At 54.9% G+C, this 25,307-nt stretch overlaps 1 protein-coding gene across 1 annotated transcript in view; it reads right to left on the bottom strand.

Moving 5' to 3' along the window:
• Window positions 1-2,807: 2,807 nt before the first annotated feature.
• Window positions 2,808-25,307, bottom strand: part of KCNQ4 (potassium voltage-gated channel subfamily Q member 4) — a 56,944-nt gene continuing 34,444 nt past the window's right edge. Inside the window, exons 6-14 of the mRNA XM_020914750.2 lie at window positions 24,944-25,054; window positions 24,673-24,768; window positions 21,453-21,541; window positions 19,648-19,809; window positions 12,532-12,752; window positions 10,430-10,529; window positions 8,164-8,295; window positions 5,562-5,691; window positions 2,808-4,982 (exon numbers count right to left, since the gene is read on the bottom strand). Coding sequence (XP_020770409.1) covers window positions 4,770-4,982; window positions 5,562-5,691; window positions 8,164-8,295; window positions 10,430-10,529; window positions 12,532-12,752; window positions 19,648-19,809; window positions 21,453-21,541; window positions 24,673-24,768; window positions 24,944-25,054 — 1,254 coding nt within the window. The 3' untranslated portion in view covers window positions 2,808-4,769. The remainder of the gene's footprint in view (window positions 4,983-5,561; window positions 5,692-8,163; window positions 8,296-10,429; window positions 10,530-12,531; window positions 12,753-19,647; window positions 19,810-21,452; window positions 21,542-24,672; window positions 24,769-24,943; window positions 25,055-25,307) is intronic.

The following is a 25,307-nucleotide window of genomic DNA, read 5'->3' on the forward strand; positions in this document are numbered from 1 at the left end:
TCGGTCTGGCTAATGTCACACTGTCTGTCCAACCAAACATCGGCAGGAACAGATGCTGTCTCCCCAAAATATCACCATTTTGCATGGATTCATCAAGTCACCTGGTGACAGGTTAATTCTACTGGATGCTTTCTCTGATGGAGAGGGCAGTGGCTCATCCTCACTGACCCAGCCAGCATGTAAGGCTCCAGGAATCAAAGGAAGTTGAGAGGGCTGTCTCTCACAGTTACACAAAACAACCCTCAGTATTAATTTTCCATAGTTGTCACAGTGAAAGTGTTGGTCACTCAGTTGTGTCTGACTCTTTGCGACCCCATGGACTGTAGCCTGTCAGGCTCCTCTGTCCATGGAATTTTCCAGGCAAGAATACTGGAGTGAGTTGCCATTCCCTTCACCAGGGGATCTTCCCAACCCAGGGATCGAACCCTGGTCTCCTGCATTGCAGGCAGATTCTTCACCATCTGAGCCAGCAGGGAAGCCCTGTAGTTGCCATAACAAGTTACTATGAACTTGGTGACCTCAGACAACAGAACTTACTCCTTCACAGTTCTGAAGGCCAGAAGTTCAACATCAGCCTCACTGAACCTAAATCAAGGTATAAGCAGGGCTATACCCCTCCAAGATTATGGGGAAGAATCCATTCCTTGACTCTTCCAGCTTTTGGTAACCCCTGGCATTCCTCTGCTGAGGCCACATTACCCCAGTCTCTACTTCTGTCTCCTGTGTGTGTGAGATCTCCGTCTGCCTCTTTCTTGAAAGGACACTGGCAATTGGATTTAGGGCCCCTGGATAATCCAGGATAATCTCCCCATGTCAAGATCATTAACTTAATCACATCTGCAAAAATCCTTCTTCCCTTATAAGGTAACATTTTACACATTCCAGAGATTAGGACCTGATATCTCTGGGTGGGCATTATTCAGGCTAATATACCCACTCATGCAAACTTTGCTTCATGTCCCCCCAACATTGGCCTCTGTTAGTTTGGAGGTCTCAGTTCCCAAGGGAAGGGAAGCAACACAATTTTCATTGAATTGGAAGTTGGAACTTCTAATTGGCCATATTGGGCTTCTCATGCCACTCAAATAACAGGCAAAGAAAGAGTCAACATGCTGGCTGCCTGACTGGTCCTCATTGCCAAGGGGAAATTGGGGTGTCACTACACAGCAAGGGCAAGGAAGACTATGTCTGGGACCAGGGAGTTCTCAGGGGTCCCTTGCACAAAAGTTAACAAAAAGCTATGGCATCCAAAACTGTGCAGGACCACTGAAGCTACAGACCCTTTAAGAATGATTCTCTGGGATCATTCCACCATGTAACAAATTCCACCTGGCTGAGATCCTCATCAAGGACAAAGGGAACATAAAAGGAGAGTGAAAGAAAGAATATATTTACTCAAGTAGTGAAGTATATATAACAGATAAAGAGAAACACTCGATTTAACGTATCTATGTATCAGCTATGGCACTGTGACCAGCTACCAGAAGGGGTTCTATTGCATCAAGGGGCGTGTGTGTGTGTGTGTGTGTGTGTGTGTGATATTAAGTGTTTTTCTCCCTCCCTTCTTCTTGTCCCTTAGGATTTTATTTAAAGTTTGTAGGCAATTGCTGGCTTTACAGTATACTCTTTAATTGCAGGTGTGATTGTGACTGAATTGGAGTAATTAACATCACCCAAATATGGATTCGGTGACTAAGTCCTGGAGCTGGATACATCTATTGGATGGTGGAATTTCTTGTGTTTATCATTTCCAGAGAGTGAGTTAGCATCTTCATTTGTATGCAGGATAGTTTCATCTTATGAGGTGGAAGCTACTGTTGCCAGATGGAGGTTCAAACATGTGTGGATGGACATGTATGGATACCGAGTGTCCAAAGGGTTGGGCCGTGCCAGTTATGAAGCTATTGCTTTTTCATTCCAGATGCAGCCTTCTGCACTCTGCTCTGTGAAACTGGAGCTGGGACTCTGCAAACCACATCAGCTTTGTCAGCTAGCTTTGATAACTAGGGGCACTTGGGAAACACTGGAGGCAGAAGTGGAGATTTCCCTTCTTCCTTTGCCTTCTCTTCCTCCTAACCTTATTTAAAACAGCCTGGCAGCCACAGCTGCCCCCAGCCCTCAGCTACTTTTCTGCACACCCAGACAAGCTTCACTGTGTCCCCCTGGAAGTACTAGCACCAGCCAGACAGCACCCGCTCTCCAGGCCTCTGAGTTCTAGCATTATAGGGCTCCCCCAATCAAGTCAATAGGTTCTGCTAGCCTCAGCCTCTTCCCTGCACTCCTGCAGTCTCAGGAGTGGGACTTGCTTCCTGCAGTGGCTTTCTTTAGGTTATCCTGGTGTTCTGTTTGTTCTTCCAGTCTGCCTAGATCAGTGTAACCCATTCCCTATAGTAAATTCCCTGTGTTGAAAAAACTAGCGTAATTTCTGTTTTCCCGACTGGACCTTGACTGATACAAACTATTAGGAAAGTGGCACTCATTTTTCACTGGGGCACTGAACCAAAAGAAAGTTAATTTGGAAGTACCAGGGGTCATCTTGAGAGGGCAGCCTGCCTAAGAGGAGGGCCGAGACAGAGGACAGCTCCCCAACACTAAGCACCCAGATCTAGCTTCACATGAGGCCAAATCTATTTCCTGGACTTTTTAGTTATCTAGGCCAATAAACTTTCTTTATTTTTGCTTAAAACATTTCAGGTTGCATTTCTGTTGCTTACACCCAAGAGTCCTGACTAATCCGAATCTCCTCACCCCCAGCCCCAGACCAGGTGTCACACTTCACAGACACTGAACAGCCAAGACCAACCAGCTCCTACTGAAAACTTTAATGAAATCAATAAGTTAATAAGTTAACAAAGTGAGGTACTTGCATATCCGAGAACCGGGTTGGTGGGGAACCTCGATCATGGAAGGAAGGAGGGCTTCTTCCCAAGTCTCCTTTGGTCATGGGGCGATCCCAGCCTCCTGCCCCTCTCCACAGCTCTCTCAGGGGGCGGAGGTGTGGCTCTCTGGGGATAGTGTAGTGCGGTGAGGTGAGCCAGGACAGGCTCCATCCAGGGCATGATGGTCACATGCAGAGGGCATGTGGGGGCAGGGGCTGGGCACCATGGGGCTGAACAAGGTCCAACCCCAGCCCTGGCGCTGGTGCATGCAGGTCCCCAGTCATGAGATGCAGGCAGCTGGGCCTGAGCCCCTTATTCCCTGGTGCTCCACAGAGGGTCACCATTCCACTCCCCACCACCCTCCTGCCACCTGCATTGGCTTTGCAGAAGAGGGACAAAGCGGTAGGGATACCAAAGAGGTGCTGGGGGCCTGAAGTGGATGGGGGCTTATGCGGTAAGGGGGCTGCCAACTGAAGTGAAGAGGGGGTAAGGAAGGAGGGGAAACAGTGTGCGTGAGCGCCATATGTGCAGATAGTGCCTGGTGAATGGTACTTGCTTGACGTATTATTCTCCTCTCTGGGAGTTAGAGCGACTAGGAGCAGGGCAAGCCTAGATAGAAGCGGCCCTGATAACCACCCCGGGGAAGGGCCTGGGGGCTTTCCAGGGCTGTCCAGACCCCAAGAGGCCTAGCCTTGAGTCATGCTGTGGGGATACCAAGGAGGGCCCTTAGGGGCAGGCAGAGGCAGCAGTTAGGGCTCCTGGACCTGTGAGGAGTAAATCTTCTTGAGAAAGGGGAGCTGGTAAAGCTCTGGGGTGGGGCCTGGAGAGACCTGTGGTCACGTGAGAGCTCCCTCTCCTACCTGGGTGGGGTTGGTAGGAGTGGACATCACCCTGCAAGACCAGGCCACTGGCCTCAGCTGCAGAGACCCAGCAAATGCTGAGTGGCTCTGTGCTGATGTCTCCAAGTGTAGGTAATTGTCAATGTGAGTGTTGAGAGGCTACCTGCATGTCTGAGGAAACTGTAGGGACATGTTTGTGTGACCGTGGGAGCACTGTCTAGGAGATTCGGGGGCAGAACACAGACAGTTATGCTGTCAGAGGTGTCTAGGGCCAAATGGGAGTGAACATTGGCAGGAAGAGGGAGCCCCTGGGAGTGGACACCTGCAGATGGGAAGAAAGGCCCAGGCGCTGCCTTGGGGAGGCAAGGGAGAAACAGGCCCCATGCTGGGAGGGGAGAGGAGGGGTTGATAAGCCAAAGATCAGGGATGGAGGTCACAGCCAAGCAGCCTGAGACCAGCTACAGCTGGGGGCCCATCTCCCAGGGCGGGAGGGGCAGAGGGACCCCATGGGGGTCCCCAAAGTTGCATATTTAACGTAGTTTGCATATATGGTGCCCACCTGCCTGGCGGCAGGCTCCTGTGCTTATGGGTACCTGTGTGGGCACCGTGGGCCCACCCCCAAGTGGAGCGGGGTCTTGGCGGGAAGGCTTCCCTGCTCTGTCCGGAGGGCGGGCCAAAGGCCTCGCCTTGCATAGCTGGAAGCTGGGTCAGGGCCCCGGCGCCCTGCTCCCACTCCAGGGGCAGTGCCTCTGCCAGGCAGGCCCTGTCGGGCCTTGATGGAATGGGCAGGGCACTGGGGGGCCCAGAGGCCGCAGGGCAGCCGCCGCCGCTGCCCTCCGTGCGGCCTGGCATCTCACGCTCCTGAGGTGGGGCGGGTCGCTGGCACCCACGTCGGGTATCTCGCCCACCCAGGCAGCTCAATACTGCATGTGGCCTCTCTCCCCACGAGGGAGTGAGTTCAAGTAAGAGAGGAGTCCGGAGGCCTCAGAGGGCGGGTCCGAGCGCCAGGCCGAGGGGCTGGCCGTGTGCTGCCCCGCCCCCGAGAAGACCCTCAGTCCATGTTGGTGCTGACCGAGCGGGAGATGCTGAGCGTCTGTGCGGAGACGGAGATGTCCTCGTGGTCCACAGGGCTGTGGTAGTCGGAGGTGATGTCGGGGTCGAAGAGCGGCACTTGCACGGTGCCCAGGCTGGCCGAGGTGCCAGAGCGCAGGCAGCGCGAGTAAAAGCCCAGCAACAGGTCCAGCTTGTGCTCGATGGACTGCACCTGGGGGCGGGGCGCGGCTGGAGGCGGGGCCTGGCCGGGACTTGGGGGCGGGACGCGGCCGGGGGCGGGGCTTTCCCGGGGGAGGGTCGCATCTGGGAGGCGAGGCTCCTCCGAGAGGAGGTGCGACAGGAAAGGCGGAGCTCGGCCGGAGGGCGGAACGAAGCTGGGAACCTGGGGTTTATTCCCACCCACCCACCCCCCGGCAATGAAATTTAGTTGTGACGGGTTGGGATAGTCCAGATGATCAAGAGAGACAAGTGAGGCAGGGTTAAATGAAGTAGATGGGACTTGGGCTTATCTGAGATGCTAGCAGCCTAGGGCGGGGCTTGGCCGGAGAAGGTTGGTTTATCGGGGTCGTTTAGCAGGGGTGGGCGGGCTTTCTTGGAGACGGGGCTTATCTGTGGGGCCGGGTCCACCTCGCAGCGGCTGCGTGGGCCCGGCTCGGGCCTGCAGCTCGGGTGCTCTGGGCTAAAGCTCTGAGAAGCGGACCCTCCCCTTGGGCCTAACCCGGGGGCCTTCCAGAGCTTCTCGGTCATCAGCTATCTCCCCCACACCAGTGAAACTCCATCCCACACTCACCTGCTTCTCCACCTTGACCACACGTCCCATTATACTGATTTCATCCACCGCCTCCGTATCGGAGGGCCCTTTGTCACCCTTCTCCCGGGCTTTCCGGTCCCCGGGGCCCCGGCCGACAATCTGGTCCACCCTGTGGGGAAAGGGAACTGTCAAAGGACCCAGACACTGGCCACCCCGCTTTCCTACAAGAATTCGAGCTCGCCTTCTGAAAGGGGAGACATTCGCCTGGGTGGGAGCAGGCCATCTGAGAGAGGGGGCCAGTTTGCTGTTCCTAATGGAGAGACCAAGTTTAATGGAGGTGCCCGGTCGCTGCTTTGACCAGAGCCGAACCACCACCCACAAGCATGACAGGTAAAACAGCTGCCTGATGGGAGCTGGGTAGGAATGGACTGGGAAGAGGGAGAGACACAAGTGGGGATGTGACTTATAAGGGGGACGAGGCTGAAGCTCGTCCACCTTACCTTTCTGCTCCCCTTTACAGTGACATACTTGAAAGTGTTATCCCTACCCTCTAGCTTCAATTTCTCTTTCCTGACTCTCTAAAACCTCTCTAATCAGGCTTTCATTCCCACCATTTCACCGAAACTACAGTTGTCAAGACACCAAAAGACCTCCTAAATTCAGTTCTCAGCCCTCACTATGCCTGACCTGTTAGCAGCACCTGGCACATCTGATCATCCCTTCTTTCTGCACACTCTTCATTTGGATTCCCAAACATCACTTTCACCCAGTTCTCCTACCTCACTCACCTCTCCTTCTCAGTCTCCTTTGCTGGTTCCTCCTTTATCTCCACAATCTCTTAACACTGCAGGACCCAGAGCTCACTCCTAGGACTTCGTTTTTTTTCTTCTATTTATTCTCACTCACTAAATGCTGTCTTCAGTTCCAGATTTTCCATTCCTCTATACACGGCTGACACCAAATCTATATCTCCAGCCCATACCTCTCCTCCGAACTCCACACTCCTGCCAGATCCACACTCCATTTAGCTGTCTGATGGGCATCACAAACCCAGCATGTCCCAACTTTCCTGATCGAAACTTGTTCCACTCATTGACTTCCCCCATGTCAATAAACAGCAACTTTTTCCTCTTGCTCAAGCCAAAAACTTCAGCTTTATCCTTGATTCTCTCTCTCTCTTTTTCCTCTTACACCCTATCTGAAAATGCTGTCAGTTCTACTTTCAGAACATATCTACAAGCTGACCATTTCACCTCGCCTTAATTGCTGCCACCTGGTCCACACCGCCATCATCTCTTACCTGGACATCTAAATTAGCCCCCTCACTGGTCTCTCTGTTTTCATCCTAGCCCCCTATAGGCCATTCTCAACACAGCACCTAGGATGATCCTTTTAAAACGTACCTCAGATCGCATCTGTCCTTTGTTTAAAACCCTCCAACACTTGCATCTTACTCTGGATGAACGCCAACATCTTTGCAGTGTCCCCCAGAACTTTATATAGTCTAAGTGCTATTAGCCTTCTAACCTCATCTCCTGCTTCCCTCATGCCAGGACAGGCACACTGGGCTGCTTACTGTTCCTAAAACATCACCCCAGACACCTGCCCATCTCCAAACTTTTGCACTTGCTGTTCCCTCTGGAAACTATTTAAACAAACCACAATCATGGGGCTATTTGCCTCACCTTCAATTTTTTTTCTTAAATGTCACCTTCTTGCCTGTTTAAAAATCACAAATCTAAACACTTTAACCTTATTTTTCTTCTTAGCCTTTATCATCATCTGACAAGTTCTGGTTTCACTTACTATCATCTATTCTCCTTCCACTGGAATGAGAGCTCCATGAAGCAGAGGCCATTTGTTTCCCATCATATCCCCACTGTCTGGCAAGTAACAAATAAATGCCCAGTGACTGTTTCTTAAGAGAACAAATGAATGGGCAGTGAAAATGCAGGCCACAAGAGGAAAAGTGCAAGGTGTAGGTGATTTGGTTCTTGGTGTGAGAATCTTCCTACACGCTGGGTGGAGAGAAAAGGAGTTGGAGGATTCCAGAGGCAAGAGGTGAGCAGCACTGAGGACAATTTGCCTGTTCTATTATGAGATGCTGGGGGCTGGTGGGGGGGTTGGGTGTCGGTCACTGATAATTTTAAGCCTATTATTTTAGAACTGAGAAAGCAGTCATCTAAAGACGTCCTTGAAGTGAGCAGGTCAATAGGGTTCTCTTCAGGTTCAGTAAGGCTTCCCTGGTGGCTCAGATGGTGAAGAGTCTGCCTGCAACGCAGGAGACCCAGGTTCCCTAGGTGGGGAAGATCCCCTGGGGAAAGAAATGGCAACCCACTCCAGCGTTCTTGCCTGGGAAATGCCATGGACAGAGGAGCCTGACGGCTACAGTCCATGGGGTCGCAAAGAGTCGGATACAACTGAGCGACTAACACTTTCCCTTTCAGGTTCAATAACAGATGCGGTAGCAGGCTCCCGCTCCAACGCGCTGCAAGCAAGAAACACCAGCTCCCGCCGCGGCCCCTAGGGAGCGCTCAGGGCTGCATTCGGGCACCCCATAGAGGGCTCCAGTGGGCCTCCGGCGGAACTGGTGCCACGGCCGTCCTGCCCCGCTCCCCCGTCCCCGGCCCGGGGCACCCACCGAGCCTGCAGACTCTTGATCCGGCCCAGCATGTCCAGGTGCCCTGCCGAGTACTGTTCAATGACGTCCTTCACGTCGTATGGTCGCAGCGTCTCTTTGAATTTCCTTTTGGCTACCAGGAACTTCAGGATCCTGGGGGGGTCGGGAGTCTCAGAGGACAGACATTCTTTTCCAGCCCCTCTCTGTCCTTTGCTACCTTGTCTGGCGTGAGGCCACCTCCTGCCTGGGCCACCGCAGACAGCCACAGCTGGGTCTCCACCTCCCTCCCTCCCCTCCACGCCCCTGCCCCAGCCTCCTGAGTTTGTTTGGTCTTCTTTAATATGCAGTCACTGGGAGCGCCTGGACTGGGCCTGGTTTCTCTCTGCTGGGTGTGAACACTGCTGCTAAGGACAGCTTAGGGGAAGACACTTTTGCACATGCCTGTTAGCACTCCCGTGCTGGACCCTGGACACCCCAAATGGCATCAGATACAACCTCGGGAGCACTGGTCTGGAGCGGGAGACGAAGAGGACACAGACAATTATGGGGTGATGTGGGCTATGTCAAGGAGTGGAGAAAGAGGACTGGGGACTATGAGAAGGGAGAGCTTGGCTGGGGAGGTCAGGAGACGTCTTGAGAAGCGATACCCTCCAGTCCCAGGGCAAGAGGAGGGGCATGAAGGGAGGCTTTGGGGACACAAACAGGCATGGAGGTGTGTGAGTGAGAGTCAGTCCAAGGTAGCCAGAACAGGATGTGAAGGAAAGGGGTTAATCAATGAGAGGAAGGGTGAGGGGTTATTCTGAAGATCCTAGCATCCCTGGCAGATGGGGCAATGGGAAGCTGGGGGGGGGTGGGGAAGGGGCCGTGTGGTTTACTCTGCTTTAGCACGGCCGTCCTCTGTCCAGCTGTGTGGGCAGAGGATGTCCTCGAGAGGCAGAGTCCCAGGCAGGAAGACCCACTCCAGGGGACGAGCCTGAGCTGGGGCTTGGGGTGGGCGGAGCTGGTGCAGTGGGGTGGAGACACAGAACAGCTGTGAGCAGTATGGGAGAGGGGCCTGAAAGGCTTCTGAGTCTGAGTCCGGGATGACTCCCATGGCTTGGGGCACAGGGTGGAGGATGGTGCCACTACCTGACATGGGGTCATGGGAGGAGGAGCAGGACTGGGGCGTGCTGGGTGAGAGGGGCCAAGGAGAGCTGACTTTGGCCAGGGGGAAGCTTGGGTGCTATGTTCCAGAAGCTGGTCCCTTGGAGGGGAGAGACAGGATGCATAAAGGAGTGGTGGGGAGAGGCGGTGTCCAGATGACTCTGATTTAAAAGAAACACAAGGAAAGAGGCTTGCAGACAGGTGAATCAGCCAGGGAAGAGAGGGGGGTGAGTCTGGAAGGCCTAGGGGTGACACTGAAGCTACAGGATGGACACAGAGATTAGGCTGGAACTCCATTCCAAGGAGTTTGGGGGCCAGATCCATGGCTACATGGCTAAAGAGCTCAGGGACTCTGGTCCCTGCTGAACTGTTAAGGGAGACAGCCAGTGAAGCCAGGAGGACAGGGGCCTTCAAACTTTTTGACCAAGAACTACAATAAGAAATAGTTTACAGAAACTAGTATACACACACACACATAACTGAAATAGCAGTTTCATAAACATTTATTCTTACTGGGAAGAATGCACTCTGATACTTTCTTTTTTCTTTTTTTAATGCTAACCACTAAATTGATTTCACTAAGTTGATTACAAACTGTTGTGACCTGTGGTTTGAACAGTATGGCTCTAGAGGAAATCCTGGGGGAAACAGACAGGCTGAGGTCAAGACTCCCGAGGGAAGACTGCATAACTTTGAGTCACGGAGGCAAGAGGGGGATGAGATTTAGACACAGAGATGGGGTGAAACTGCCCATAAGACAGAGACCCAGGGAGAGCCAGGCAGATGCTGATACACAGCTACAGAGAGAGAAATAAAGAGAAGAGGGCACGACACACAGGGAGAGAGAGGTAAGGGAGAGAAGCAGGGAGAAGACTGCAGTGTGAGTAGAGAGACTGTGATGGGCAGCCATGCCCACCGCCCCACCTGGCCAGCCCTCCAGATGTGATGAGTCTGCACCAACCCAGCCAGGAGCATATGCCACCTCCCCACCCCACCCACTCTCCAGGGACCCCGCCAGCCAGTATCGTCGAGGGTGCCAGGCAGGCAGCAGCTGGTGTGCCAGGAGCTAAGCCAGGCTTGGCCACAAGGGCAGACCCCAGATGGGGAGCAGCAGTGGGTGGCCCACCTCCTGCTTCAGTCTCACCTGACAGAGCGGATGACCGTCTTCACAGCGGGCATGACGTCATCCACAGTGAGTTCGCACTGGTAGCTCTTCTCCTCCGCCACTTCCTCCGAGGGGCCCTCTGAAAAGTCAGGAGCAGGGGGCCCAGGTGGTGGTGGCAGAAGGGAGTGCTTGCAACCCCTACCACCACCCAGAGCTCTAGAAAGGGCCCAGAGCCTTCCTGGGGGCACAAGCAGACCAGGTTCTTGCCCCCTGGCTGCCTTACCCAGGGGGAACACCTCAGTTTGCTGCAGACCCATCTCCCCTGTGTACATATCTGCTGGTGGCCGGTAAGGCACATCTGGTCTGGCCTGGGGCAAGTTGCACACAGCCCTGGAGGAAATCCCACCAGCCCCACCATTCAGGACAGTGACACGGGGCTTGAGGCGTCTGCGCATTATTGCACATCAGCCTTATCCTTCAGCCAAGAGGGAATCCAGGGGCGGGCTCCCACCCCCAGCTCTGCTATGGAGGCTGCCTCTAAAGCAAGTCGTTCTCCTCCCTGCATGAGAGAAATGGCTTCTCCAAGGCTGGTGTCCGGCACTGCACACACAGAAGATGCTGTCCTGGCCCCACTGGGGCCAAAGGGTGGGGAGGTCAGGCAGTTTCTTGGCAGGAAAGAGGAGGCCTTGGGCACCAACCAGGCCCCAGGTCCCAGAAGCCCCCACCTGGTTTGTGGAGTTCTGTAACTTTCCAGGAAAGGGCTGTGAGAGTGGTCAGCCAGCAGCATGCTGGGGGATACAGCACAGACAGAGGCAGCACCGCTGGGTCCCCCCCCCCAAAGTTCCTGTCCCTAACCTCCATCCTTGTCCACCCCCCTCTACACCCCCGCCCCCCCACCACCACCCAGGGGCCTGAAGCATGTCCATGGGAGAAGTCTTCCAGGGAATTTGGTCCAATCCTCTGTTTTTCAGAAGAAGACACCGAGGCACAGAAGAGGGCAGTAGCTTACCCAGGTCACAGTGTAAGTCAGGAACAGAGCTGGAACTCCAAAAAGCCACCTCTCTAAATGCAAGCCCACCAGATTCACAGCCTCATATCCACAGGCTGGGCCAGCAAACAGGGGCAGGGTGGGGAGCATGGGCTACGGAGCTGGGCAGACTGCTTAAGGATATCAGCTCTGTCACTTCCTTGCTGAGAGGGCTCAGTCTCCCCATCTGTAAAATGGGGCTAGACACGACCCTACTGTTGCTAAGAGAAGTAGACAAGATAATCCAGAGTGGGGCTGTGCACAGTCAGGGCTCTCTTCAGCACGGATGGCCTCCTGCTGCTCCCAGAGTTTGTAAGGCTGCTAGCTTTTGATGAGCAGTTACTGTATTCCAGAGCTCTTCTGTTCACCCACTGTGGGTAATCTCATATCATCCTCACAACAACCCTATGAAGTAGATATGATCACTGTCCCCATTTTATAGATGTGGCAAATGAAGCCCAGGGAGATTAGGTTACCTGCCCAAGATAAATGACAAAGACAGGATCCAAACACAGGCAGCCTGGCTCCAAAGCCTGTGCTCTTTTTTCTCTTTTTAAATAGTGGAGTTTTCCTAGGTGGCACTAATGGTAAAGAACCGCCTGCCAGTGCAGGAGACCTAACAGATTCAGGTTCAATCCCTGGGTCGGGAAGATCCCCTAGAGGAGGGCATGGCAACTCACTCCAGTATTCTTGCCTGGAGAACCCTATGGACAGAGGAGCCTGGCTGGCTACAGTCCATAGGGTCACAAAGAGTCAGACATGACTGAAGCAACTTAACATAGCCAGTTAACAATGTTGTGATAGTTCAGAACAACTCGGCCATATGTATACTTATATCCATTCTCCCCCCAAACTCCCCTCCTATCCAGCAAAGCCTATGCTCTTAACCAGTACCAAATGCCACCTCTATATTCTCCTCTGATTCTCAAACAGCCTGGAGCCCAGCAAAGCAAGTATTATGATGCCCATTTTACAGACCAGAAGACTGGTGCCCAAAGATGGTCAATCTGCTGCAAAGCTGGGGGTAGAACCAAGTGTTTCCACCCCCAGCCCAGACTCCAGACCCGCCCTGCCATCCTCAGCCGGTCCTGGCCCCAGACCCGCAGGGGCTCACCCTCAGCTGAGGTGCGGGGTTTGAGTCTCAGAGAGGCCCGGAAGCGCGTGCGGTCGTTGAAGCTCCAGCTCTTCTGCACTTTGGTGGGACTGCTGGCCTCACCCACCTGCTCGCTACTCGGTGAAGTGGGCATTGGCGGAGGTGCCAGGTGCTGCTTGGAGGGGCCTGTCCGCCGCTGGGAGCTGCCCATGCGGATGCGGTCTTTGATGCCCATCCGGCTGCTGGCAGGGCAGGGCAGGGCAGGCGAGGGAGAGAGTCAAGTTAGCTGCAGCTGGGGGTAGGTGTGAGTGGGGACACAGCTGACTTGGGACTTGGGGGGCAGTTACTGGGGCTGACTCTCCTCCAAGCAGAGATGTCCTAGGATGGGGCATGGGTGTGGTAAGGGGGGCCCTGACTCCTATGAGAAGCTGATCCTGGATCAGTCTGAACAACTCCACTCCCCACCCCCACCTCCCACCCATCATTGCCCAGACAGATAAGGGTGCACAGGAGACAGATGTCAGAGTGGAAAGAGTGACAGCAACCCAAGAAGGGAGTCAGAGACAGACAGAGGACCGGGAGCTGGGCCTGGCCCAGGCGGGGGTGGTGGGGTGGAGGCAAGAGACCCCTCTGGGGACAGACAAGCTGCTGAGGGATGGAGAGGCTCACCTGGCCATGCACACTGAGTTAGACCCGCAGCTTCTCTCTGTACTTGTGGGCCGGCTGTGTGGAGCTGAGGGTGTGTGCGTGTACGTGTGTACTGTGTGTGCTTGTATGCACACAGGTGCCAGTGTGTGTACCTATTTTCCTCCTTTGTCCTCCACTGGAGCTATCTGACCCCACCTGTTCAGGTCAGGGCTTCAGGACCTGGTACAGTTGTATACGCAGTGCACTGCAAAATTCCAAAGGTCTCCATCATTCAGATTTCTGTGTGAATGAAATCACAGCCTGGAGGTGTGCAGTGTACTAGCCTGCTGAGGGTCTTAGCCCTATGGGTCTAGCTGCTGGGCCCACATAAATGCCCAGGCCATGGCTTGTGGGCCCCACCCCCAACCCAGTGGAGGTCTATAACCTGTTCTTCTCTGTCCACCCAGATGGACATCCTGCCCACATGACCTCCCACTGCCTCCTGCGCCTGCAGTTCAACAGCACCTGCACGTCTGTGTACATGTGAAGACACGTGTATGTATCTGTGTATCGTTTAGACTCCCCTTCTCACACCCAAACTCCTCACCTATCCTCCAAATCTTTGAAGAAGACAGGTGAGGGGAGGCCTTGGGTGCCCCAGGACTGGCCCAGCGTACCCAGTGCCTGATAGAGTAACTCTCTGTCCAAGAGTTTCAAGGACCGCGTTATCTCTGTTTGAATGGGACCTATGCAAACATCCCCATCCAGACAGCTCCTGGTGGTATCACCGCCACCACCCTGCTGTGTTTGCCGCTTGAAAGGCCCCCTTCAGACAGGTTTGGGGCCCTTGCACCTCGAATGTCCGGGGCCCCAGCTCAGGAGAACACCCTCCAGTCTTAGAGGAATTCTGATGTGGGCGAGGAGCAGGGACCAGGGGAGGACACTGTGTCACCGGGTCTTGGAGACTTTCAGATCAAGGGTTGAGCAGGAGACAGATTCTAGTTTCAGAGCTGAGTAGGGGCTGGGGTCCTCCATGCCCGGGCATGGGGGATGGAGTATATAGAGCAAGGTGCTGAGGTGAGGGAGACCCCAGAAGATGCTATCAGGAAGGCAGCTGGGAAGGTATGTAGGGCCATCCTTAGGGGTAGGGACCTCTGCCCAGAGGGGAGAGGAAACAGGACAAGGATGCGGGCCCTGAGGATATCAGAAGGGAAGGATGGGGCGGCCCCCGCAATCCATCATGCTGTTGGCTGGCCCAGGATTTCCTCAGCACATACCAAAGATTCCAACCAAAGTTTGAGGCTGGCTCTCCCAAACTTTCCTCCGCAGAGCAGTTCCTTCAGGCTCTTCTCATGCTGGCAAGCACCCACCACCCGACCCAGGCCACGCGACCACCCCCTCTGTCCTCTGCTTCTTCAAGGGGCAGAGGAAGGGAGAGGGGCAGAGAAGGCCCTGACAGTCAGCCAAGGGCCCAGAAGTCTGGATCTCTGTGTCCGGCACATCACTCCAGCGCTGTTCTGGGGGAAGGCGCTGACCTCCCTGTCATGAGAAGTGTGCAAGCCATGCTGAGCTTGCACCCAGCAGGACTCATGAAGGAAGGGATGTGAGCACTTGCCCTAGAGGTCTTGAAAGGTCTCTCTCCAGCTCTGATTCTGTGATGGTTGAAAGAGCTTCTAGCCTGATTTGTGGGATTCTGTAACTTTCCAGCCAGCCAGAGACCCTGGGCTCCTTTTCAGTGTGAGAAGGCACTGTTTTCCCAGAAGTGGCCCTGGATTCCAGTGCCTTGGGCAGGGCCCAGAAAATGGCTCACGTCAGCCTCTCTGGAGCCTAAAAGCTCAAAGAAAATGGAAAGAAACCTGGCACACAGTGGGCATCAGAAGAACACACAAGGTCCAGGCTGGCTGCCTGAGCCTTTTCGGCTCTCAGCCACGTGGGGTGGCGGATTCCATAGTTACCACCACTGTTTTACCGATATGGAAGGGGGTGCCTAAGCCTCCAAGGTCACAGAGCTCCTCCGCATGGAACAAGGACTGGAACCCAGTTTTCTGTGATTTCAGAGGCTGTGTTCTTTCTCTGGGAGGAGCCAACAGCAGAGGGTCTCTGGCAGTAATTCTCAGCTGGGGGCTATTTTGCTCACTAGGGGACATTTGGCTGGAGACATTTTTGGTTGTCTCCCTGGGGCGGAGAGGGAGGTGCTCCTAGCATCTAGGTAGAGGCCAAGGATGCAGCTAATCATGCTGAACAATGCATAGGACAGCCTCCAACAATAAGGAATTTTCTGGCCCAAAACATCAGTGGTGCCAGTGATTTCAGCATCGTTGGTGGCTGGGGGACAGGTGTGTGAGCTTAACTGGGGCATCCCTGTAAGAGAGGGCAAGCTCAGGGCACAGGCTGCCTTCTGACTGCTTGGCTGGACCCAACCCCCTGTGCTCACTTCCACAGGGATTTCTTTAAGCACTCCATCTGCCCGCCAAACACCAGGCTCGCAGACGGTCAGAGGCAGCCTACCTGTTCTGATGCTGAATACAGCCTCTCTCTTCGAGACTGTGGAAACAGCCCTGGCCTTGCCCGTCCTGCCCACCACGCCCACAGAGCCCAAGGAATCTTGCAAAGGGCGACAGCTGACCCAGAGTTTCCTCGGCTTTACCCTCCAGCATGTTCCCTCCAGCAGTGGTTTCCAAGCACATACCATAACAGTAAATCGCGTGAGGCACATTTATCTAGCACTTCCTCTGAGCCAGGCACAGTTTGAGTGGAAACAGATCCTCGTATCACCCTCATTTTACATCTGAGGAAGTGGAGGCACAGAAGGCTTGCACCCAAGGCCCCCAGCCAGATTCAGAACGGAGCCACATTTCTAAGAAACTCTGCTTCTGGGTCGAGCCACGAGGACCTCTGTCACCCTTCTCCTCCTCACGGTCCAGCCCCCAAACCCCCACCCCAATCCACAAGGCTGCCAAGGCAGTTTGGGATGCTCTGGACTCTTAAGCCCCAGCTGCCAGGCAGTGCCAACAGAATGAGGTTCTCACGGGGCTTTCGTGACCCAGCTTCAGCTTAAGCTCCCGACCTCCACGACAGGCTGCAACAGCCGAGCTCTCTCACCTCCTCCCCTTGGTGTTCGCCACCCTCTGCTTGCTCCTTGAGTTGTGTTGTTCACACCGCATGGCAGTTACTCCTTGCAACTCTCTAGGCACCATGTTTTATTCATCACTGTGTTCCTAGTGCAGGGCCTGGCACAGGGCAGGTACCAAGGAATGTAGTGGTGAGGCCGCTAAAGAAGTGGGCTCTGGAGTTGGTGAAGGAGGCACCAACCCCAGCCCCTTCAGGGATCTGCTAGGACCTCAGTGGGCAGTACAGAGCCAGGAAGCTAAAGGCCTGGAAAAAGTCAGAGTGGGGAGGACCCTCCGAGAGCCTCTAGTTCAATCTGCCCATTCCACAGATGGGAAACTGAGGTCCAAAGAAGGAAAGCAATCTGGCCAAGATCACGTGAGGCTGGGGTGGGGCAGCATCAGCAGCAGAGCCAGAACTCACCCCAAGGCTCCTGTTGGTGTCCCTCCTGACAGACTGGGGACCAAGCTCAGGTCCCCAGACCTGGCAGAGGCATCCCCAGGAAGGCAAGGGGCTCATCAGGGCCCCAAGGCAGACGGCAGGCAGCAGGCACATGCACCTTATCTTTGGCCCATCCTGTCTCCCTCTCCAGCCCCAGAACTGGGTGGGGCAAGGAGGAGCGGGGACAGGAGGAGCAGGCGAGGGGGTACCTCGGTCTCCAGCTGGCGTGGATCCGAAAGAAACTCCGTTTATTACTAAACATCTGGCTGGAAAGTGGAGAACAAGACACAACAGAGGTTAGTGGGAAGGAGGCAGGTGGGCAGAGCATGGGGAGCTGCCAGGATGGGGCCAGGCTCCTGTGGCTGGTGAGAGAGAAGGACCCCCCAACTCAAATCATCCTCTAGCCCACATGCCTAGAAGGCAGAGGTTCTCCAGGTTTGCATAAGGATCTCATGGGCAGCATGTTAAATATGCAGAATTCCGTGCCTCTTCTCTAGAGATGCTCATTCCGCGGCTTGGGGAGAGGTCCAGGTATCTCTGCATGATGAACAAATGTCCCATGGGATGCTGACACAGGAAGTTGGGGACGATGCTCTGAAAACCACTGTCTTAGCGTCTCATCGCAAAACCCACAGAGAGAGGTGCTGGCTCTGGCACAGCCACCTCTCAGGAAGTCCTTGTCGTCCTGGGAACATGCTCAGCCTGGGTTAGTCCACAAGCACCACTAAGGCTGTGGCCAACCAGATGTGTGGGTGTGTGTGTTTAGGGAGTGGTCATGTCTTGGGCACCCAGCCCACAGGGCCCAGACAGCCAAGATTAAGGATCTGGCCATGTGGTCTGCTGCCTGATCTCCTAGGGGGCTTCCCAAGTGGTGCTAGTGGTAAAGAACCCACCTGCCAATAGAGAAGACATAAGAGACGTGGGTTCGATCCCTAGGTCAGGAAAATTCTCCTGGAGGCGGGCATCACAACCCACTCCAGTATTCTTGCCTGGAGAATCCCATGGACAGAGGAGCCTAGTGGGCTCCTAGTGGAGTCCTAGTGGAGTCCATGGGGTCGCAGAGAGTTGGACATGACTGAAGTGACTTAGCACACTCACACTAATCTCCTAGAAGTCACAGTTCAGCCCCCTGGGGTCTGGGGAATAAGGAACACTCCACCACCATCACCGTGAGCCCCAGCCACACAGCCACTGCAGGGCAGACACACACAGGCTGGGAGTCAGTGATGGCTGAGCCCTCAGTGGTCATCTGTTCCTAGGCCTTGGGGGGCTCAGAGACCCAGAGTGGCTGTGGGGGGTGTTACAGATTCTGGGGTCCAGGATAAGCTCCATTCCCGGTACCTTCCTACTCAGGCAAAGAAAAACCAGAACAAACTGAAGCTGCAAAGAGCCCTGGCTCAGACTGTGGGCAGGGTTGCTCAAATGCCAAGACTTCTGAGCTTCTGCCTGTCTGCTGTGGTTGGGTCGGGGCAGGGATAACACTGTGGGACATTCAGATAGTGACAGAGAATATGTATGGGCTACACCATGGACCCTCTTCCAGGGACCTCCAGCCTGGCCTGGCCAATCACACTTCCCCTCCTCCCAGAGACCTAGAGGGGTCTCCCTCTTTACCCACTTCCTATTCAGCCCCTGGCCAGAACTGCCCTCGCTGAGACCAGGAAAGGAATTCTGCTCCCCGCAGTCTCTGCACCAAAACCCCCTCTTCCCTGTTCCCTGGGCCTTTTCAGCTCAGAAACCCAGATCAGCCCCTGAACAGCCTTCACATTGCTGATTTTCTGCCCAGAACCCAGAGGCTCAGAGCGGCTTGATGAATTTCTCAAGTACACACAGCACCATGCAGCAGAGGCTTTCACAGCACCTCCTCCTTCTGACAGCTCCTCCTCCTGATCCTTGAGTGGTTCACCTCTTTTCCCCTTCCTTGTTCTGGGCCTGGGGCTCAGAATCACACCCGAGGCTCAAGGCCCAGATGTCCACCTGACTGATTCAGGGGTGATATGCAAAGATGAAATAAAACAAACCGATGGGCAGAGGACAGGGGATGATGACTGGGGCAGGTGGGGATTGAACCCTTGGCCTCAAAGCTACACCTCTGTAGGAATAGTCACTTTCCCATATACAGTGAGTTAGTGGGCTTCCCTTATCCAAGTATGCCTGAAATTCCACTGTTTATGAACATTTATATGGGGGTAAGCATTGTTCTTTCTTTGTTCTTTTAAGATGCAAAAGCTCCAGGAGAGGCAGGTCAAGGGGAGAGAGATTGTCAGGACAGCAAAATGTCCTTCCGTAAGAAAGAAAGGCATTGTGGGAGAATCCCAGGAGGAGGCTCTGGGATTAGCAAAGCTGTGGACGAGGCTTGCACAAGACAAGAGCGTTAGTCACTGGTTGAGTTTACATAGGCCCTTCAGCAGTTCTTAGTCACAGAGCTCTCTTTCCAGCTGGCATCTCATTCCTGAGGCGAGTTCAGTGTCAAACCCCTTCTAGAGGAACATGCTGGGGAGGTGGGGCCCCGGCCCTCACACCCCGGTACGGGGCCCACGATTACCTGAGCCGTAAGCACCTGTGGCCAGCGGCCTCCTCCTCTCTCCAGCTTCCCGGGAGGGATAGGGGTGCAGGGATGGAAGAGTGAGGGGGATGTGGAAACAGAGAAAGAAAGAGGACAGTGGAATGAATGGAGGAGGTGATGGGAAAGGATGGTGTGGACATCTCCCCCACTCAGGCCCCTGGAGTCCAGGTGACAAAACGCTGAGTCAACTCTGGCCTTTCCAGAGAGACCGTCGGTCTGAACCTGTCAGGCCACCCGATGACAACTGCCCAGGCCTCCTGACAAGGCCTGGGAGTCCCCAGCACAGGCCCAGACACTCACACAGTGGCTGGAGACAGGTCCGAGAGAGGATGAGACAGAGGATGGAAGAGGAGGAGGAGAAGCAAGAGGAGGTGGCAGCCCCGGAGGGCCCCTACCTTTCCCCAGGGCAGAAGGAGGTGCTGCCCGGCCGGTGGCAGGTGGCAACGGGCGGGTAACGGGAGGGCGCTCCGTCGGGTACCGGCGCCCGCCGTACCTCCAGGGGCCGTAGGCCCCCGTTGCGGGCCCGTTGCACGTGCTCAAACAAGAGGGCCAGCTCTCTGCAGGAGAGGGCGCCGTCAGCGGCAGGCAGGGCCCTGGCACCGCCCCCCACCTGAGGACCCTGAGCTCCTGGGGCCTGGCCTCTCTGGAGATGCTCAGCTAACACGCCAGGCCCGCATGGGCAGGGCAGGAGTGGGAAAGTAGCCTCCCTTTCTCTCCCTTCTCAGCTGCTGGGAAACCTTCAAGGATGCCCAGTATGATTGTGCTGGATGGGCACCACTAGGGGGCACCCTCCCAAGGGGGAAGGTGGGGACCTCAAACCCACCTCACTCTCTGCTCTGCAAGCGGAGCGCCTGCACGTGGAGCCGTGCCCACCCGGAGGCCAGCAGCAGCCCTGAAATCCTGCCCTCCAGATCTGACTGGATTTGAGAGGAAACTGAGGCTTCTGAGGGAGACTTGATAGGGCAGCCCACTTCCTTCTGCAGCCTTCACGCTGGGTTCTTGGAGACTAGATTGAGGGCTCAGCTTCTTCTGAACTCTCCAGGCCATCTCCTGTTTCTCTAACCCAAGAAAGAGATCTTGCCTCTCTTTGCCTTCCCATTGTACGGATGAGGAAACTGAGATCCAGGGAGCAGAAGGATCAGTGGACCCAGAATTTCCCAACCAAGCTCTGATTCTCTTCCCAGAGGACCCAAGACCATCTCCCCCAAATCATTCCTTCCCATCGCACACATATTTCTAACAAACCAGCCCCTGCCCCACTCCCCAGGGCCTGGCCTTGAGTCCTGAGGACTGCTTCTAGAAAGAAGGGCTCTTTCTATTAATAATCTAACCACCATCCCTGTCTTTGGGGTGGGTGCTTGCCTCTGCCAGGTGGAGAGATGGGGGAGCCAGTGTGATTCTGAGAGGCCCTCTTCCCAGCCCCTTCTCTCCTGCTTCTCCCCTGGGAAGCCCCCTAAGGCTGAGGAAACAGGGAGGGGGCAGCCAGGTGTAGGGGCAAGTGGAATCACTCAACAGCTGCTCTTTGAGAACTGAGGCCAAAAAGGCACCGGCAGAAACGCTGAGCACTGCAGCCTGGCCCCGCCTCCCTGGCAGCCCGCAGAGCTGAGCCGCTCTCCAAGGTCTTCATTCCTGCCCCAGGGTGTGGCCAGGCACCTGGCCACAAGAAGCTTGGTGATGCTATTAATGACCCCCTGTGTGGAGCCACCCCCATGCAGTCTTACCCCAGCCTGGGCCAGTGGGGCAGACCTACTTCTGGGCCCTAAGGCTGCTGCCTGGTACAGTAAAAGCAGGCATGTGTGGGGGTGCTGGGGTGGGTGCTAGTACCTAACTCTGGCACATACGTTCTTGCCCACACCACAGTGCCTCTATCCACTGCAAGGGCTAATGCTGACCCCAACTCAGACTGAGGGGAGCGAGCTGGCTGGGCTCTGCCCCAAGGGGCAACTGCTCTGGGGGAGCATGTAGACTGCCAGGACCAGGGCTTAGCCCTGAGTCCAATGTCCCCACCTTCCCTGGCAAAAGAGAGTGGGAGAGGACCCTCCAGGCCCTGGGTTACACAGGCTCTGCAGAGCCAGCCCCAGAGGCTCCCATGGGAGCCATCACCCCCTTCCCAGCCTCCAGGACTGTGTCCCAGCCATCTGTCCTCAGGGGCAATACTGTCAGCCACCCACCTCCCCGTCCCCCCCACAGGAGGGCCTACCTGAAGGACGGGAGGATGCTGTCATAGTAGTACCAGGTGGCCGTCAGGTAGGCCCGGCTTGTGTCGGTGGAGTAGAGGCGCCATGCAGCCTGGTGGTGTGGGAGGAAGGGAAAGGAGGTGGTCAGGGACCAGGCATTGGAGAGGCCCCTCTGCCCCCAAAAGAACCCAGGCTTCAGGCCAGTTGAAGGGTACTCAGAGCCAGAGGCTTGTTCCAACTCCACAGCCACCAGCAAGGCCAGAAGGAGGCCTGGGGAGAAAATACTCCCAAGGTTACATGCAGTCAGCCTCAGAGCCAGAGGCCTGGGACTGTGGGAGTTAAGAGCTGGGATTTTGCCATCAGGCAGAAGTGGGTTTCTAATTCCAGCCTTGCCACCTATTTGAGTGGATGATTCAATAAAGCCGCAGAGCCTTAAGTTTCTCATCTGTGAAATGGACATAGTACGACTTACATAACAGGGTGGTGGGGGCTTCCCAGGTGGCACTAGTGGTAAAGAACCCACCTGCCAATGCAGGAGACATAAGAGACGTGGGTTTGATCCCTCGGTCAGGAAGATCCCCTGGAGGAGGGCATGGCTACCCACTCCAGTATTCTTGCCTGGAGAATCCCCATGGACAGAGAAGCCTGGCGGGCTACAGTGCACAGGGTCTCAGAGAGTTGGACACAACAGAAGTGACTTAGCATGCATGCAACGATGCTGTAAGGACTAAATGGGGAAATGTTCATTAAATGCCAAGCACAGTGCATGACACGTAGTAGGCACTTAATACCAAGTTTCCCTATTTAACACTCCTGTTATGTCCAGTTCCCACAGCTGATGTATATTTATCCATTGTGTATTTGATTAATGTATTTCTCTCTCCTTAGTCTGTAAGCTGTATCTTGGTCAGCACTGTATCCTCTGGCACATGCTGGGTGCTCTGCAATGTCTGGGGAATGAATACTGACTGAATGAATTATTATTACTAAAAATAACCCTACCCCATTCTTCCCAGCTGCCTGCCACTACCCATGGGATTGAGGAGGGGAGGAAGGAACATCAACTACCAGACCCTTAGCATCCATGAAGTTGCTGGGTCTCCTCTGCAGCAGCAGGGATGAGGGTCAGACAAGAGGAAGGACTGTCCCTCTCCCCCCAGGTAAAGGGAAGAGTCAGTAGGGACTTGAGGGTGAGTGGGGCAATCAGCAACGGCAGGTGCTGGGCAGGAAGAAGCAGAACTGGATCCTTCTTTAGATGCCTCTTGTCTTTAAGGGCCAGCCCACTGCTGACCTCACTGGCCAGGCACCCTCCTAGGACAGGAGTATTTTTACTTCCTGCTTGCCTAGTCCCTTGGCTTGGGCTGGGGAGCAGCTGCCAGAGCTGTCTCATTAATTATGGGCACCACAATACCAGCTGTCTCTCGACACAGCCAGTGCCAGCCACCTGCCCCTACAATGCCCCTTGGAAGGCCAGTTCCCAGGGGATAGCGGCCATTGCGCCCCAAGGGATGCTGAGAAGGCAAGGCTGGGCTGGTAGCTGGAGACAGCAGAGATGGGAGGGGGGGTTCCACCCTGGGGAGGAGAGATAAGGGGGTGTTTGTTAAGTCAGACCTGGGCTGAGGGGGTCAGAGCAGGAGAGGTGAGCTGTGCCAGTGTTCCTGGAACTATTGGGTTGGCCAAAAAGTTCGTTCGGGCTTTTCTGCACCAGTGGCTGGAAACCCCAAATGAACTTTTTGGCCAGCCCAATATTTCTCGCAGGAGGCTGTTACAGAGTCCCCAAAATTCAGAGCACCTGCCTCAGCCCATGCCCCATGGGAATGCCTCAGACAGTGGGGGAAACTGAGCCCACATACTCCTGCTTTTTCCCCACCCCTCTGGGTGTTCCTTCTCTGCCTCCTTGGCTGGCTCAGCTCTGCCCTCCCAGTCACTAAATGCTCAGGTTCCTTAAAGCTCAGCAGTAAACCATCTTCTCCCCTTCCTTCCTCTGCCTGCTGGCCAAGCACCTCCATGCCCAGGGCTTCGTTACTGCACACAAGGCCTAGCACATTACTCAACACAGGTGCACACCACTACATCAGCTGTCTCCTCCACACACCCCCAAAACTACCCAGGGGTTCAGAGGCCCCGCAGACTCCTCATGTTCCAGCCAAACTCACTCTTCATGCCCCAAGTCTAGTCACCCTTTAGTGAGGAGGGTCATCAACCCTCCAGTCGGGCAAGCCAGAAACCTAGAAGTCACCCTGACATCTCCCTCTCCCTCACTCCTGATACCACTAATTTCACCTCCTAAATATACAGAATCTGCCCATTTCTTTCCATCTTATCTGTTGCTACCCTAGTCCAAGTAACCTGCCACCCCATCTCACCCAGACTGTTGCCGGAGTCTCTTCTCTGGTCTCCCCACTCACACAGGTCACCCTCCAATCCACTCAAAATTTTTCAAAACACAGATTATCACCCCTTCCTACTGCTTCATACCTGTCAATGGATCCTCACTGTTCTTAGGAAAATATTAAATTTCTCTCTCTGACCTCAGATCTGGGCCTCACCCACTGAGCCAAACCCTTCCACTGTACATTCCTACTTGAGCTTTCTGTTCCAGCCTCACTAGATTCTTTCCTGTTCATCAAACACACCCTGCTCCCTTTCACCACAGGACCTTTGCACATGCCATTCCTTTACCTCTTTAACCTCTTCACCTAGTTAACTACCCATCCTCCAGCCCTCTGCTCAAGTGTCAGTTTCCCAGAGTAGTCATCCCTGAGTTTCCCTTCAAGGTCAGATCAGGCCAAGTCCCCAGCTAAATGCTCTTTGAAGAACCATTTCTTTCTTTCAAGGTGTTTTTCTTGGTTGCAGTTATAACATTCATTTGTGGGGAGGATGGTGGGATGAATTAAGGTGTTGGGAGTAGAAAAGGCTTCCTGATGATCGCACAGCTGATGGGGGGCAGAACTGGGTCTCCTCCTGGGGCCTAGGATCTCTTGTCCAGTCTCCACTTCAGGCCGTGCAGAGCTGGGGCTGCAGCTGGGCAGTGGGCCAGCTTCAGCTAGCCCTGAACTGGGCATGCAGAAGAGGGAGAAGTTTCTGACAATCTTAGCCAGCCTCCTAGCTCTGTCCCTAACCTGGTATGTGGCTCCAGAAAATTCTCTCTGAGTGGAGTCATAGATGTGAAGTGGGACACAAGGGTCAGCATACAGATCTGACACACCAGTTCAGTTCAGGGGCTTCCTGGGGCTCCTGTACCTGGATGAGGTTGGCTGCTGGCATCCTCCGCTTCTCAAAGTGCTTCTGTCGGTGCTGCTCCTGCACCTTCAGGGCAAAGCCAGAGCCGAGGATGCCCTAGGGCAATAGGCATGGTTGGAGGTGGGACAGCCAAAGGCTTTAAAGGTACCCCTACTGCTGCCCATCTGAGGTGTCTCCCCCACCCATGCAAATGCTGGACAGGGGCTTAGCAGGCTCTCTCCCCAGGACCCCCTCCCCTAGGCTGGGCCATCCTAAGTGAAAGGGGACTCACAGCGGGCAAGGCAAAGAAGGAGATGCCCAGTAAGGCAAAGCCAGCAGCCAGGACCCTGCCCAGCCACGTGTGTGGCGTCTTGTCACCGTAGCCGATGGTTGTCAGTGTAATCTGGGGACACAAAGAAATTACCTGCAGGGCTGGTCAGGGGGTCCACCCACAGGAGATTGCTGGGGCACAGGGAGGTGGGAGCCCGATCATGAGGGGGACCTCCATGGTTGCCCACAGGAACTGGTCACAAGGACTTGTCACAGGGGCTGGTTCCTAATCAATGGATTCGCCCCCTCCCCCTTGCTGATGGGGAGAGGGGTAGAGGTCACAAGGGCTTGATGTAGGGAACTAGAAAGGGGCACAAGCTGGTCCA

The sequence above is a fragment of the Odocoileus virginianus genome, chromosome 5 (genome assembly GCF_023699985.2).
Source record: "Odocoileus virginianus isolate 20LAN1187 ecotype Illinois chromosome 5, Ovbor_1.2, whole genome shotgun sequence".
Classification (NCBI taxonomy): Eukaryota; Metazoa; Chordata; class Mammalia; order Artiodactyla; family Cervidae; genus Odocoileus; species Odocoileus virginianus.